At 36.3% G+C, this 16,007-nt stretch overlaps 1 protein-coding gene across 3 annotated transcripts in view; it reads left to right on the top strand.

Moving 5' to 3' along the window:
* Nucleotides 1–16,007, top strand: part of LOC150101407 (1-phosphatidylinositol 4,5-bisphosphate phosphodiesterase classes I and II-like) — a 965,056-nt gene that overhangs the window by 658,047 nt on the left and 291,002 nt on the right. For all 3 annotated transcript variants that reach the window (XM_090400893.1, XM_090400892.1, XM_090400891.1), the window contains 2 exons: nt 2,419–2,470; nt 13,929–14,083. In XM_090400893.1, the coding sequence (XP_090257019.1) occupies nt 2,419–2,470; nt 13,929–14,083 (207 nt within the window). The remainder of the gene's footprint in view (nt 1–2,418; nt 2,471–13,928; nt 14,084–16,007) is intronic.

The raw sequence follows: 16,007 nt of genomic DNA, 5'->3' as shown, positions 1-16,007 counted from the left end.
GTTCTATAAAAATCTGAAAAGAGGTAGTCTGCCATGATACATAATGAATGACCCTGAGAGGAAGCTGGCTATCCAATTCCAAAGAATAGAAAACATACTACAAGAATAGTAGTTCTGTGAGAAGGTCTCCTTGCCAGACCTGATAAGATACCTTGTAAATGTCAAGAGCAACTACATGTTCCAGAGAATTAATAAATAGAACAAGAATGACTACTACAAAATCTAATAATTAATTTTCAGTGAGAGCAAATCACAAAATGGAATTCTAGGTTTGGCATTCTCAGAGTCACATCTGCTAACACTTCAGTGTAATTGATTCTGCATAATAGTACTACAGTATAAACAAAATGAGAGAAACAAAATGAATAAATAATTTATTGAGTTTAGTAATATTTCACTGGATTTTATATCTGCATCTTCAGATCACAACTGTGGTAAAACAAACAACATGCAATTAGACTGTTGCAGAAACAGTTCAAATTGTAACCAAAATGGAACTATGCAATGATCATTTGAAATATAGCAAAATATTAGTAACTCAAGAAACTGTTTATTTGTTTATTTACAACATGAAGCACTGAATATCAGTAACCATTAACACCTTAGCTTTCATTATATTTATCAGTATAATTGGTAGCAGAGGTGACTGGTTTGGAATATAAGCTGAATATCCAGTTGTTAGTAAATGTCACAGTAGTGCATAGATACAGCAAACTCTATGTTTGCTGTATCTATGTTGATAGTTTATATTCATCCCAGAATTTTAACATGTGAGTAATTCATCTTACACCTGTTTTATATTTCTTTGAGATTTGAAGTCCCCTCATCTGAGATTCTTTAAGAATGGATTTAGAGTACTGAAAAATATCCTGTTAAATTTCTGTCATTCCAGGCTTGATTTTATAGTCAGAAGAAAAAGAAATCAGAAGAAAATGTGCCTGTAGTGTTATGGTGAGAACCTGGATCTTCAAACTTAGTGTTTTTAAATGCTGTGATGATGTTAATGGGCAGTATATGAAGAAACAATATCATGAAGAAAAATTAACCCATGCTTGATCTTTTTTTTTCAACATGCGTTTTTTTTTTTTTTTTTTTTTTTTAATTCAGTATTGACTTCATCATTGTTATCAGTACAGTGGAATAATTATTATTATTCCTGACACCTCCAAGGAGTCCGAAGACTCATCGCAGGAGGACACCTACAACTGTCTCAACTGATACAACTGTCTCAACCACTACACCGAACCTCTACTACGAATTATCTCCATCAACGCCTTCTACCTCCACCACCACCACCACAACTGATATTCTATGACTGTAAATTGCATGTGTTCTGAAAGGCCGATTTGTCTGTATGCGGGATGAAAAACCTGAGTTTCCAGGAGAAAAAACCCTGCTACCTCTGATATTCTATAGGAGATCTGAACATGTTATATACTGAGTCCCAGAAGATCATAGCCATGACCTTTGTAGTAGATCCAGCACTCACTGAAAAGGCCATGACTATTCTGGAGGGTTTTGAATTTTTTGCTGGTGAAGAATTCATAGGATGCTATTCCATGCTTGCTTGTTTACTCTAAGATGTGTAATAATGCACCTCTGTCTCATCATATACCATCATAAATCAGTCTGAAGAAATGCATTTTCACTCTTCTTTGACAGTCCAGATACTTAAAGGAAACTTACTTTCCAATATTTTAGGATTTTTGGTATCCATATTGAGCTCAGTTTTCCCATGGTGCTTATGAATATATGTTTCTTACTCTGATGTTCACCTCTTTTGAGATTTCATTCACCAGCTGTCCAAAATAAGCTTCTCATCTTTCTAGTATGTATGTATGTATGTATGATTCTTTGTATTTCATTGGGTGCCACACTTATTGGGTGATGGTAACCATTATGGTGTTTTCTTCTGTTTTCTGCAGCCTTAAATAGGAGGACAATTTTTTTTCAATTCCTGTCTGATTAGTTATTGTATATCTTCCAGAATTCCTAAGTTAGTTTAAGGTTTGGTACAGGTAAGTAGGGTTCTCCTTCTAAAACATAGTTTTTTTTTTACACTACAGCTCAAAGATTGAGTAGAATTCACTCTATTTCAGATATAATATGAGATATGTAACATACTTTCAGACTTTGATGAAAAAGTCAAAATGCAAACCAATTTTCTAAATTTAATTTCCATCTAACAGTGCTGTCTGCTCTTACTATAGCATTCAATTGAATAAAAAGTCCCAAATAATGTCCAGAGGCACAGTGCTATTCTAAAGCAAATTCATCATAAGAGACTATGCCCAAGGTTACTGTATATATGCTGTTGTGAAAGTTGATTGTACTAATTTGATATTATATTAAATTATTGCATATTGGTGTTGTTTCATTGTGTAATAAAATGCTTTTATGAAACTCTTCTTAATGTAGGTATTTTGGAATGCTGGATGTCAAATGGTAGCCTTAAATTTTCAAACACTAGGTAAGCAACATATATATATATATATATATATATATATATATATATATATATAGAGAGAGAGAGAGAGAGAGAGTGTGAGAGAGAGAGATTAATTAATATTAATAGTATATGTGATTCTTATGATTTAAAAAAAAAAAAAGTTGCAATATTATATATGTGTGTGTGGGGGGGTGGGGACTGGAAAGTTCTGATAAACATCTAGAACAAAACTGATATAACCACAAGAAAGAACATACAAGGATATCATATAAGAATATAAGAAAAAAAGTTATTTTCATAACTCTGCTACTAGTATGCTTTTCTTGTGGTTGTATCAGTTGCTTTAATATAATTTTTTTTGTTCTGGAATTTTATCAGATCTTTCCAGTCCCCTCCCCCTCGTATACAGGAGGTGTGACAATTAAGTTTCCAGAATCCACACATAAAAACTATATTTGTTTACCTGTAGTAGACTAGTGGCTATTATCATCTTCAAAGTAATCCCCTTGCGTATCAGTGCACTTAGATGATGCTGCCATTGGTCAAAACAATTCCAGAACTTGTCTTCAGGAATGCTTTTGATTACTGTCACCACATAATGTTGAATGCCAGAAATTTCAGAAAAACTGTGTCCTTTCAAGACATTCTTAAGTATTGGGAACAGCTAAAAGTCTCTTGCTTGTTTTCTCATATCCAAATCATGAATTATCTTGCTTATTCTCCTTCCTGAATAACAGACCATATGGACTTTCATTAATCAATCCTTTAACAACTGAATTTCCATGTAGTGCTTTTCTGGAGTCATTCATCATCTCTTTTGTTCTTTTTTCTTTCATTCTATTCTTTTGCATGCCTTCATTTTCTTTCACTAAACATCGAATATCACACAGCATATTCCTCATTTAATTTTTCAATTTGAATAACCCCCTTTTTTTTTTTTTTTTTTCAAATCTTGCAGTGCTGGCAATTTCACTCTCTATTTAACCCCATAGTCTAGCATCTCTCAATTAATTTTGCTCTTAATTTGACATCAAGTTTGGTCTGCTTTCATCAAAAATTTAACTGCCATGGACCTAGGATATATGATACCACAGAACGTGATAGCAACTGGCAATGTTCCAACATGCATACAGTAATGAATGTATCATTTGTATTCTGGTTTATCAATTATTTAACAGTTGTGAAGTATAAAAAATCATCTAATATGTGTAATTAATCATTAATGGGCTTTTGTTGTGTAAAACTTTTATGTACCATTACCCCTGATGATGTAAGTCTTACGATGCACGAAACTTGTCGGGTTTTAATTGTTTATTTCTTAATAAACTCTTTATATTACAATGTGGTCTCAATACCCAAAAGTACCTACAGAACTAGCTATCTCCTGTTCTGCTTCACTGTATTTCTGTTTCTTTATTCACACTCCCTTTTGCTTCCTTTTCACTTACTTTCATTTCTTCGTTGAAAGTTTATTTTCCACTTGGTTAGAGTATAATAAATTTAGTTTAATCCTTTATCCAAGTGTGAGCAAACAAAGTTTGCGCCTGAAAGTATCTTCAGGACTGGGTTAAGGTGGTACACACCAGGGCAACTCGTTGCAAAGGTGGAGCAAGCTACCAACACTCCTATCCTAGTATCTCCTATAATGCAAAACACATCTCCTTGCGGATATGTCTATTGTTATGCATTAAGGGACGGGCCACTCCACCTTTGCAACGAGTTGCCCTGGTGTGTACCACCTTAACCCAGTCCTGAAGATACTTTCAGGCGCAAACTTTGTTTGCTCACACTTGGATAAAGGATTAAACTAAATTTATTATACTCTAACCAAGTGGAAAATAAACTTTCAACATCTTTCTCTAAATCCAGAGTAATTTATTAAAAAAGGGTGACACACCAATTGGCAATTCCTATAGGTGGAGATGACCTGCAAATGCCTGATATCTCGCCTTGGGCCTGGCTCCCACTGAAGAGACCTCAATAAAGGTCGAAACCGGTCTGGGTAGTGGCCCTTCCCTTAATGCATAACAATAGACATATCCGCAAGGAGATGTGTTTTGCATTATAGGAGATACTAGGATAGGAGTGTTGGTAGCTTGCTCCACCTTTGCAACGAGTTGCCCTGGTGTGTACCACCTTAACCCAGTCCTGAAGATACTTTCAGGCGCAAACTTTGTTTGCTCACACTTGGATAAAGGATTAAACTAAATTTATTATATTTCATTTCTTCATTCTTGTGTTCTTTCACTCTTTCTGTCTCACCAGCTTGCATTTACACTAACTTTCATTCCTTCGGTCTGTTTTGCGTTCGCTAACAGAATAACCTTGTAGCCTAACAGAATATTGCACTTCCTACAAATCCGTACCATCTCTCCACAAGCACATCTTCCACATTTCGCCAAGCATACTTGTTGCACTCATGACATCTAACCATTTTCAAAAAAGTCTAGATCATTAATGGCATTTGAACTTTGTGCTGCATGATGATTTGACCTTGTGTGTATTGCCATGTGTTCCAAAGGCGTCACACCTGATTATTAATTCTCGTGGTTTCACCAATACAGCCACTCTGGTCTTGCTGACCATGCGCTGGATATCTGCCATAGAATACGGCGTAAGAAAGCCATGATAATACACCGTAGTAAATACAAATATGAAAGACTTTTCATGGAATCAGCTTCAGCCCTAAGAAACAATCCAAACTTCAACAAATTTGGCTGCATGAGACTGCCTTAAATTTGGGAAACTTACACCAGAAGACCTTCAGCCCAATCGCCCAAGAATACCAACATTGCCCACTAGGGGGGGCACCATCAGGACTTTAAAAGAAATAATAGCTTCCTGCTTCTTCCTCACTTACTGTTTGTTGTGCTTGCATGCACATGTCTTGTTCTTAAGTTTCTTGAAAATGGCAACGTGATGTTGCCAAAATATTGAAGTATATTAAAATTTATTTTAATGTATATCCTAGTTGACGTTGTAATTTCCTTAAATTATTTAGTAAAAAAAAAATAAAAAATAAAAACCCTTATTATTAAATTACTCTGGATTAGAGAAAAGTTGTTAGAAGTTTTTTCACTTGGTTATACTATAAATTAAAGATACCAAGAAATTATATACTTGGTGTAATCCCTTATCCAAGTGTAAGCAAACAAACTTTGTTTGCTTACAAAGGTATTTAATATAGTGCAAAATTTAAATGCAAACACTGCTGTAGGTTTAGATGGAATATCAGCTTGGGTGTTGCATGAATGTGCAAAGGAATTGTCACCACCTCTTACTTGGTTATTTAACTTAAGTTTGAACTCTTTTCTTTTAGTGTTACACGGTGATTAGCATTCATTTTTGAAATTATGGATTCTACAACCTTGTTACAATAACTCTTTTTTATTATCCAAATGTTTCAATCTTCATATCAAGATCATCATCTGGAGCATACATAAATATACAAGACAAGCTGTGCTACATTTCAAACCGTAAGCTAGAGAAACAATGATTTGATCACATGCTACTCACTGGTATGACCTCTAGTGGAAAAAAAAAAAATTACATCAAGCTAATTTAATTTTTTGATTACATGAATAAACATTCTTGCTTACAGATGGTTTTCCTTCCAGTAACAGTGATGTCCTATTTCTATTATTACAATTGTTATTTTTCATTTAAAAAACAAAAAATTATTTATAAATTACAACATGAATAAACTTTCTTATAGATTTTTTTCTCCTTAACAGCAATGTCTTATTTTTCAGTATTAAAGTTGTTATTTTAGATTTAGGATCTTGGATTTTCTAGAGTCCTGTTTATAGTTTTTCTTGGAGAGGAAGGATTTGTGGGATGAATATATGCCTTCCATATGTATGGAATTTTTAGACCATCATTATTGTTTAGATTGGGGTGGTTGATAATATTCTCACAAGCTTCCTTAAATTTGCGTTCATATCATGTTTTGGTGTGATGTAGACAACTAGTGCTTTTCCAGTCAATTCTATGTAAGGTGTTCAGAGCATGATCAGAAAGGCCAGCTTCACCATAATTATTATATTTGATGTGTCGTTTATGTTCTTTTTATCTTATCGGAATTGTGCGTTCTGTTTCTCCTATGTATAGTATGTTGCAGGTGCAGTAAATATGGTATACTCCAGGGTGGGCCAGTGGAGGGAGTGGGTCTTTGGATGAGTTGAGTAAGCTTTTTAATTTTCCAGGCAGTTTAAAAGTGGCTTTGAGGTTGTATTTTTGCAGTACTCTGTTTATTTTGTCTGATGTCCCTTTAATGTAGGGAATTATTATTATTATTATTATTATAGGCGACTCCAGGGAGTCCTTAGACTCATTGAGGGAGGCCCTCAACATCATGTCCACACAACTATACGACATTCTCATAGTATCTATCATACCTTGCCTTGAACTCACTCACCGTCATAGCACCCATAACAGACTCTGGCAGCTTATTCCACTCATTTACCACTCTATAAGTAAAGAACCCAGCTCTAACACCCCTGCTAACCACACTCTTGCCTAGCTTCCATAGGTGTCCCCTAGTTCTCCCACCACCAGTCCTGATCTCAAAAATATCCTCTGAATTAATCCTATAGAAACCTTTTAGCAATTTGAATGTCTCAATCATATCTCCCCTCTTCTGCCTATCAACCAATTTCTGCAACTCACAAATCTTCAACCTGTTCTCATGTGGCTCATTCCATAGACCTGCTATCATCTTAGTCACTCGCCTCTGGATCCTCTCCACCTCCTCCCCATCAAGAAGGAACCTAGGTGACCAAATCTGGGCACAGTAGTCAAGATGAGGTCTTATCAAGGCTCGGGTACAGAGGTACAATAACTTGCTTGTCTCTGCTCATTAAGGTATTTTTCAACAACCAAGTGAGTTGATGAGCTGATTTAGCTACTTTTGCAATGTGCCCCCCCCCCTAAACTTCATCTCCCTATCCACCAACACTCCCAAGTCCCTGGCCTCATCAATCTCCTGGAGTACAGTTCCACCAATGTGGTATACTGCTGCTAATCTTTTCACCACAAAATGCAAAACCTTACATTTTGTCACATTAAATTGACATTCATTCTCCTTAGCCCAGAACTCCAATCTATCCAAGTCATCCTGCAAGATTTTGATATCTTCTGCATTCACTATTGCCCTACCCAACTTTGCATCATCAGTGAACAAATGAACTGTTCCTCTTAGATCCTTCCCTATATCGTTAATGAACAGATTAAACAGCAGTGGTCCAAGAACAGAACCCTGTGGCACACCACTAGTCACAGGCCGTCTTTTGGACTCTACTCCTGAATAAACTACTCTTTGATATCTCTCCATCAACCACCCACCTATCCATCTCACCAACCCTATATCCATTCCCATATGTTGTAGTTTACGTATTAGAATTCCATATGGTATCCTGTCAAACGCCTTTGCCAAGTCCAGCAGTATCACTGTAAACCCATTACCCTTATCCAGTTCAGCCATTACCCTTATCCAGTTATAAAACTTGAGCAAGTTACTGAGGCATGATCTACCCTCCACAAAGCCATGCTGTCCCCATACAGTATCTCATTTTCATCAATCCATTCCTGTATTTTTCCCTTGACTACTTTCTCCAAGAACTTGACAACGACTCCTGATATGCTGATTGGTCTAATTTGAAACCATAGTCTTGGATCCTCCTTTATGCAGTGAAACTATTTTCCCCTCTTTCCACACCTTCAGGACTAAACCAGACCCAAGGCTCAGATTAAACAACATGGTCAAGGGCACTGATAATTCCTTAGCCTCTTCACGCAAGTCCCGTGCCGGTATACCATCCAATCCCAGATGTATTCACATTAAGGTTCTGTAATAGACTATTCACCTCCACTTCATTCATCACAATTCCCGTATAAACTAATGGTTCCTTCATTTTTTCAATGTCACCACTTGGTGACATTGAAAAAATGAAGATATACTTTTGATGATATACTTTTGCAAAGTGCTTGCTCAGTAACTCCACTATATCGACTGATTCAGTGACCTCCTTACCATCGTCATTTCTTAAAATCATTTTGCCGTGTACAGTTTTTTCTTGCTTGCAGCATATTGAAAGAACTGTTTGAGATTCTCTTTAGCTTGCATAGCTAGTTTCCCTTCGTAATCCACTTTTGCTTTTTTTACCACACTCGTTACCCTTCTGGCCTGCACTTTATACCGTTCGTGTGCCTGCAGGTCACCCCTTTCTTTAAATTCCCTCCACAGTTGTTTCTTTTTTTGCAGCTCAAGCTTAATGGTGTTATTCATCCATTTAACCCCTACTTGTTTTACTATTCGGACCTTAGGTATACAATCAGACATAACCTCCTGTAAATGCTCCTTGACCACTTCTCATGCTCTATCAACTTCCAGCCCTTGAAGTTTGCAAGGGCAGGAAGTTGATAGAGACTTGAAAAAATTGCAAGTGGTTGACATTAGAGAAGAAACTTGAAATTATAAAATGGCACGAGAATGGTGCTTCGTTTGCTAAAATAGCATGTGAGAATTCAATGAATGAGTCGTCTGTACAAACAATTATTCAGAGCAAAGAAAAGATTAAACAACATGAAATGAGCACCGCTTCTTATATGTCAAAAGTGATCACGAGAAATCGATCTTCTATAATGGAAAATATGGAACGCCTTCTAATGATCTGCATTGAAGATTGTCATCAGAAAAAGATTCCTTTGAGTCAAATGATAATCCAGGCAAAAGCAAAAAGTCTATATGACAAAATAAAAGAAAGCGAAAACGAAGGAGGTTCAACCAGTGAAACTAATAAATTTAGTTTAATCCTTTATTCAAGTGTGAGCAAACAAAGTTTGTGCCTGAAAGTATCTTCAGGACTGGGGTAAGGTGGTATAACACCAGGGCACTCCTTGCAAAGGTGGAGCAAGTTACCAACAATCCTATCTCAGTATCTCCCATAATGCAAAACACATCTCCTTGCGGATATGTCTAATGTTATGCGTTAAGGGAAGGGCCACAACCCACACTAGTTTTGACCTTTATTGAGGTCTCTTCAGTGGGAGCCAGGCCCAAGTGGAGATACCAGGCAGAAGCATTAGCAGGTCATCTCTACCTATAGGAGTTGCCAAATGGTGTGCCACCCTGTTTTAATAAATTACTCTGGATTTAGAGAAAGATGTCGAAAGTTTATTTTTCACTTGGTTAGAGTATAATAAATTTAGTTTAATCCTTTATCTAAGTGTGAGCAAACAAAGTTTGCTGCAAGGAGTGCCCTGGTGTTGTACTACCTTAACCCACTCCTGAAGATACTTTCAGGTGCAAACTTTGTACTCTAACCAAGTGAAAAATAAACTTTCAACAACCAGTGAAACTTTTATAGCAAGTTGCGGGTTGTTCTACAGTTTCAAAAAGTGTATGGGACTCCATAACGTAAGAATCCAAGGTGAAAGCGCAAGTGCTGACACTAAAACTGCAGAATTATTTTCCAATGAATTGAAGGAGCTTATTGAGAAGGAAGGCTACACAGATGATCAAATTTTTAACACTGACGAGACTGGCTTGTTCTGGATAAGAATGCCATCGTGCACATTTCTAGCAGAGAAGGAAAAAACACAACTGGGTGTAAAGTGTCAAAAGACCGATTGACACTTTTACTAGGAGGTAATGCATCAGGTGATTTAAAATTGAAGCCACTGTTAGTATACAGAGCAGAAAAGCCAAGCGCTCTTAAGGGCTTTACAAAGAACAATTTACCTGTTCATTGGCATTCGAATAAAAAAGCGTGGATGACTCGTTCAATTTTTGAAGACTGGTTTAAAACTTGTTTCTGCCCTGAAGTTAAAAGCTATTGAAAAATAACGATATTCCTTTCAAAATTTTGCTTTTATTAGAAAATGCGCCAGGCCATCCAATTCTATTGACTGACCTAGATGAAAATGTCAAGATTCATTTTTTCCCTACAAACATAACATCAATTCTGCAGCCGATGGATCAAGGCATTACTCCACTTTCAAGGCTTACTATTTAAGACGAACTTTTGCTGAAGCTATTAAAGCTGCAGCAGAAGAAGATTCTTGAACTTTGAGTGAATTTTGGAAGAAATTTAACATAAAAGATGCCATTCAAAATATGAATCTTGGAAAGAGGTGACTCAAAGCAACACGAGAGCCGTATGGCATAATATCTTGTCGCATTGTTCAAAGGACTTTGTTGCCTTTGCAACAGAGAAAGAGGAAATCTCAACAGAAATTGTGCAGATGGGCAAAGATCTTGGTTTTACATGTTTAGATTATACCAATGTGAACGAATGTATTGATTCTCATTCAAATGATCTGGATGATGAAACCCTTTTGGAGTTGGAACAACAATGAGCCTATGAAGCAGAAGACCCCACTGATGTCATGATTGAAGAATTTTCCTTTGCTGACCTTTCAACTTTTGTGAGAAAAATCGACGAAGCTTCAGACGTTGTCATAAATGCCGACCCGAATCTGGAAAGAAGTAGCATCAAAGTGAGACAAAGTCTCGATAATGCCATCAAATTCTACAGAGATCTAGTACTTGAAGAGATAAAGAAGACAAGGATGGTTCAACGAACACTAAAAGACTACGTTAGTAAAAATTAAATTACTGTACGCTAAATTGAAACAATATTTGTTTTGTTTTCTACAACTTTTATACATACATCTTCAAGGCCCACCTTTCCTAATTGGGTTGTGGGGGCAATAGCTGCAAGAGGAACTTCCAGGTCACGATCCTTTGCCACCAAGCTCAGGTGTTTTGGTGGGATTCCCAAACGTGTCCACCCAAGGTTTTGGATATAATCTATCCAGCGAGTCCTTGGCCTACCATGTGGTGGTGGTTTTGGTGGGATTCCCAAACGTGTCCACCCAAGGTTTTGGATATAATCTATCCAGCGAGTCCTTGGCCTACCATGTGGCCTCCCACCCTTCAGTTTAAAAGGATTTTATTTGTTATTTAGTTAATAAAAATAACATTTTTTTTTTTCATTTTTAAACATTTTTATTATCCTAAATTTTTGTACTAAACAAATTAAATTGAAAACCTTTATAAATAGACCTTGAACAACGCGGTTTTGCATAGCGCATTGTTGGTTGCATTCTGCCAGTCTCAGTCTCATACCAAATAGCCTCAAATGAGATCTTTTCACTATCCTGCGATACCACTTCAATTCTCCTTGGCTGCAGTTCATCAGCTATCATCAATAACACCCCTCCCCCCCAATTTTATGCTCTCTGTCCCTCCTAAACACACTATAACCTACACATTCTATCCCACTAACTATATCATCTTCCGTCAGCCATGTTTCACTAATGCCAATAACCTGTAGCCAGGAAGAGCCAATCAAGGCCAAAAATTCTTCCTTCGTGTTCCTAATACTATCATTTCATGTATACATTAGTATACATGAAATGCAGATCCCTTTGTCCCACCCCTATCTTGATGCATTATTCTAAATATCCCATTCCCATTTTTTGTCCTTAGTACTGGCTCGGGTACATTATATACATTCTTACACTCAACTATCTCACTGATGTCTGCATATCCACTCCCCCCCCCCTCCTTGGTAGTTCTAGTTTTCCTGGTTCTGCACATCCATTTTCACTTCATTCAGCAACACTTTTTCCAGTCTCCGCACACCAAATCCATTCAAATGCAGGCCATCCATCTTATATAAATCCTTTCACCCATCAAACTCATTCCACACGTCCACGAATTCCACACCACACCGTCTGCATAACCTGGCGTAATGTCATTTGCGATTATGGCCCTCCTTCTAAACTCCTCTCTGTCATACTGCGGCAACAGACTCACCATTCTAACTCTGTCACTCTTTTCTTTTGCTACCTTTAACAATACTTTCAAATCCTCTCTCAGAGGACTTGAAATGGTTATAGTTTTACCGTAGTCTGGTTTGACTTTGTTTTTTATCGAGGTCTTATAGAGAATTTTGTTAATAGTGTTTTGGCTGTACCCATTTTTTTGAAAAGTATTACTGATAACTTAAATTCGTTTTTCAGTGCCTGTTTTTTAGGGTATTGATGACACTTAGTTTTTGTGTTGGGTGGTGGTAGGAGTTTATGTGTATGTATTGGCCAGTATGTTCGTTTCTGGTAAACAGTTAAGGAAAGATTGCCTGAGGGAAGACGTGTGATAAGTGTATCTAGAAGTGGCAGTGTGTTATGTTTTTCAATCTCAGTTGTGAACTATATATGTTTGTGTTGCTTGTTTAGGTGGCTTAGAAAGTGTCTAGTGTCTGGCGGCCATGAGACCAAATTCCAAAAACATCATCAACGTATCTGAACCAAACTTTGGATTTTAAAGGGGAGGAACATAGAGCAAGTTGTTCAAAATGTACCATATAAAAGGTAGCGATCGGGGGAGGGATAATGGCGAGCCCATGGCTGTACCTTCTTTTTGTAGGTAGAAAGCGTTTTGCCATACAAAATAATGAATGTAATACATGCACAAAGAACACCGTGATATCTGGAGGAAATTTGTTCTGTAAAAGAAGAATTATGTCATTGATTGGGACATTTGTAAAGAGGGTAGAGACGTCAAAACTGATTAATATATCATCTTTTTCTAATGTAATGTCTTTGATGATGTTTATGAATTGTTGTGTGTTTTAGATATAGGAGGGGAATGACCTACCAACTCCTTGAAATCTGCATTGAAAGGCACCCATTTTCAATCAGTGGATGAGGTAAAGGAGAAAACGGCATTGCTACTGAAGCAGATAACAACTGATGACTTGCAGCACTGCTTCCAACAATGGAAAATTCATATGCAACAGTGTATAGATCGAGGAGGGGAGTATGTTGAGGGGGATAACAATTAAGTTCTACAATTGTAATAATAAACCACATTTTTGCAAGCAGCCTTGTAGTTCTACATATACCCTTTTCTCACAGAAGTCCTCACAAGGTTGGCAACCACCCTGGTAATCACTTCACTGTCATCAACTATAGGGAGATTTGACACCTCATTTATAATAACATCCTCTAATGAAAAGTTGAGAAAAAAATGAGGGAGTGAACAGATGGCATCAATGGAAGAATCGTGTTAAAAATGAAGTTATTAAAAACTTGATATTTAGCATTGAGGAATATGTGAGGAGAGCTAATCTAAGGTGTTCATTATAAACTGAGAAAGAAATGATTAGCAAAACAAGTGTTGGATGCCAATATGGAAAGAAAAAGAACTAGACAAAGAGCAATAGTTAGGTGGATTAATGCAGTAAAAAGTGCTTTAGAAGACTGGGATATTGGAAATAGATCTGACAGTATCAGAATCCTGACAGGTAACAAAATAATTTGGAGGAAAATTGTTAATATGAAATTAGTACTATATACTTTTCTTGTAGTACTCTCTTTTGTATCCTGTACACTGCCTGAGGGTAAATATGAATAATTTGATGATTTGATTTCTTTATTTTAACATTGCAGTGTTTCCCTACTTTTATTTTAGATCTTGGAATGCAACTAAATTTGGGAATTTTCGAATATAATGGGCGTAGTGGTTATCTTCTTAAGCCTGATTTTATGAGAAGACAGGATCGCAAATTTGATCCATTTACAGAATCTACTGTGGATGGCATAATAGCTGGAACTGTTACAGTTAAGGTAAATATTTAAAATATTAGGCTTCTTGATATTCTATTTAATATAGTTATTATGTTACTGTTTAATAACATTTAGTAGCATTACTAAATAGAAGGAATACTGATTTATAAATACAATTTTATAATTAGGCTAACATAACTTAATGTAAATTCCTGTTGTGGCTTATTGGATAAAGCAGGTGTTTTGAGATCATTATCAGCTTTGTCTGCAGAAATGCCAGTGGCCACTTTTGATGTTTTCAAGGCATTTGACTAAGTTTGACATCACGGTTTGATTGTATTCCTTCTTACCAAGTTTACCATCTTATGGTATTTCTCCTAGCCTTTGTAAGTGGATCACCAGTTCCACCCCTGCCCCTCTCTCTCTCGCTCTCTGTTCATTCATTGCATTTCATAGTAGATGGTTTCCTTTCATCAGATTTTTCAGTCAGTGCTGGAGTATCATAGAGTTCTTTCACTTACTTACTTCCTCTTAAATATCAATCAATGATTTTCTCTCTCTGACACCCAGTCCTATTCATTACTTAAATGATGACAGAACTCGATGCATTCCTCTTCATCATTTATAAGCCTTTCTTGCTATGCTTATGTGATTCTGGCTATGTTCTTCTTTAACCACTGCCTTGAATATAGTATCTTTTGCCATTTTCAAGCAGGGTGAGGATAACCTAGTGAGTTTGTCATCAAAATGCAATCTTGTTTCATCTCCCAGAAGAAAGACCATGTGTTATTCTCCCTTACTTTTGAACCAAGATCAGTTTTCTCTTCTTGGGTTGACTTTTGCATCTAACCTATCCTGGCACAAACACATTACATTCATGACCTCTTCAGTCCCCAAACAGCTTGGTATTCTCTTTTGTTCTGAACAATACTTTTTATGTTCAATAACTAACACTTCATAAATCTCAAATCTACCTGACAATAGAGCATTGTTCTTACATTTGGAGGTGGTGTATCTAAAATTTTCCTCAGAATACTTGATTGTTCATAAGAGAGCTATTTGCTTAACAGAGTTTTTTGATATATTTATTCCATACACAAGAGATCAAGGGACCTATAGGCACATTCATGCTGTGTAGGGTGCAGGCGAGGACTGAGATAGAAGGATGATTCTATTCATCCTCTTTTATTCTGTCCTGCAAATTATTGAGAATTTGCAGGACAGAATAAAAGAGGATGAATAGAAGCAAATTCAGTGTGTTTGCAGTTGCACAGTAACAGATAACCATTGTTTATAGCACTACCTATAAGTTGCAATTGATTTTCCCATTATTCTTTTTATGCATTGACCATCTATTGCGATACTCAAAACAGTTATTACTAGTTTTGTTAACTAAAGATTCTTTTCACTATAGTCCCAGTTGTGGAAAACCCATAGATTTTCCACAACTGAAACCCAAATATGAGGCAGAAGATCCATAGGATCTTCTGCCTCATATTTTTATATATTTAACAGACAAAAATAAATGTATTGTTAATCATTATCATATCCTGATCCTGATATGTATTTTCTCAACAAATAATACTACATAATTAAGTTTGTTATCACTAACTTCATATCAGCAATTTTCTTCTATATTAAACTGCTATTTATCATGTTTCCATCATCATCAAAATTTGGGTTTAATCTTGTAATGCACTACTGTCTCTCTATGGATTTTTATATTGCTCTTTCTCCAGGTAATTTTCCTATCTCTCCCGATCTTTTTAAATAACCATGCTACCTAAGATTAGCACTGCTTATGTCATCCTTTCTAATGACTTCTTTTTCAGTATGATTCTATCATTAATGCTATCTGTTCACTCCCCTGAATTTCCTCCAATCTTTCATATCTGTGATCTTGGGTCTTTAGTATTATTATAGATTATTATTACTATTTTACTGACTTCCATGGAGTTTTAAGATATCATGGGAGGTCAATGCA

This window comes from Typopeltis vanoorti, chromosome 11 (genome assembly GCF_054136105.1).
Source record: "Typopeltis vanoorti isolate ZY-2024b chromosome 11, IOZ_Tvanoo_1.0, whole genome shotgun sequence".
In the NCBI taxonomy this organism is placed as follows: domain Eukaryota; kingdom Metazoa; phylum Arthropoda; class Arachnida; order Uropygi; family Thelyphonidae; genus Typopeltis; species Typopeltis vanoorti.
The sequence above is the reverse complement of the archived record's forward strand: the minus strand, read 5'-3'. Positions and strand labels throughout refer to the sequence as shown.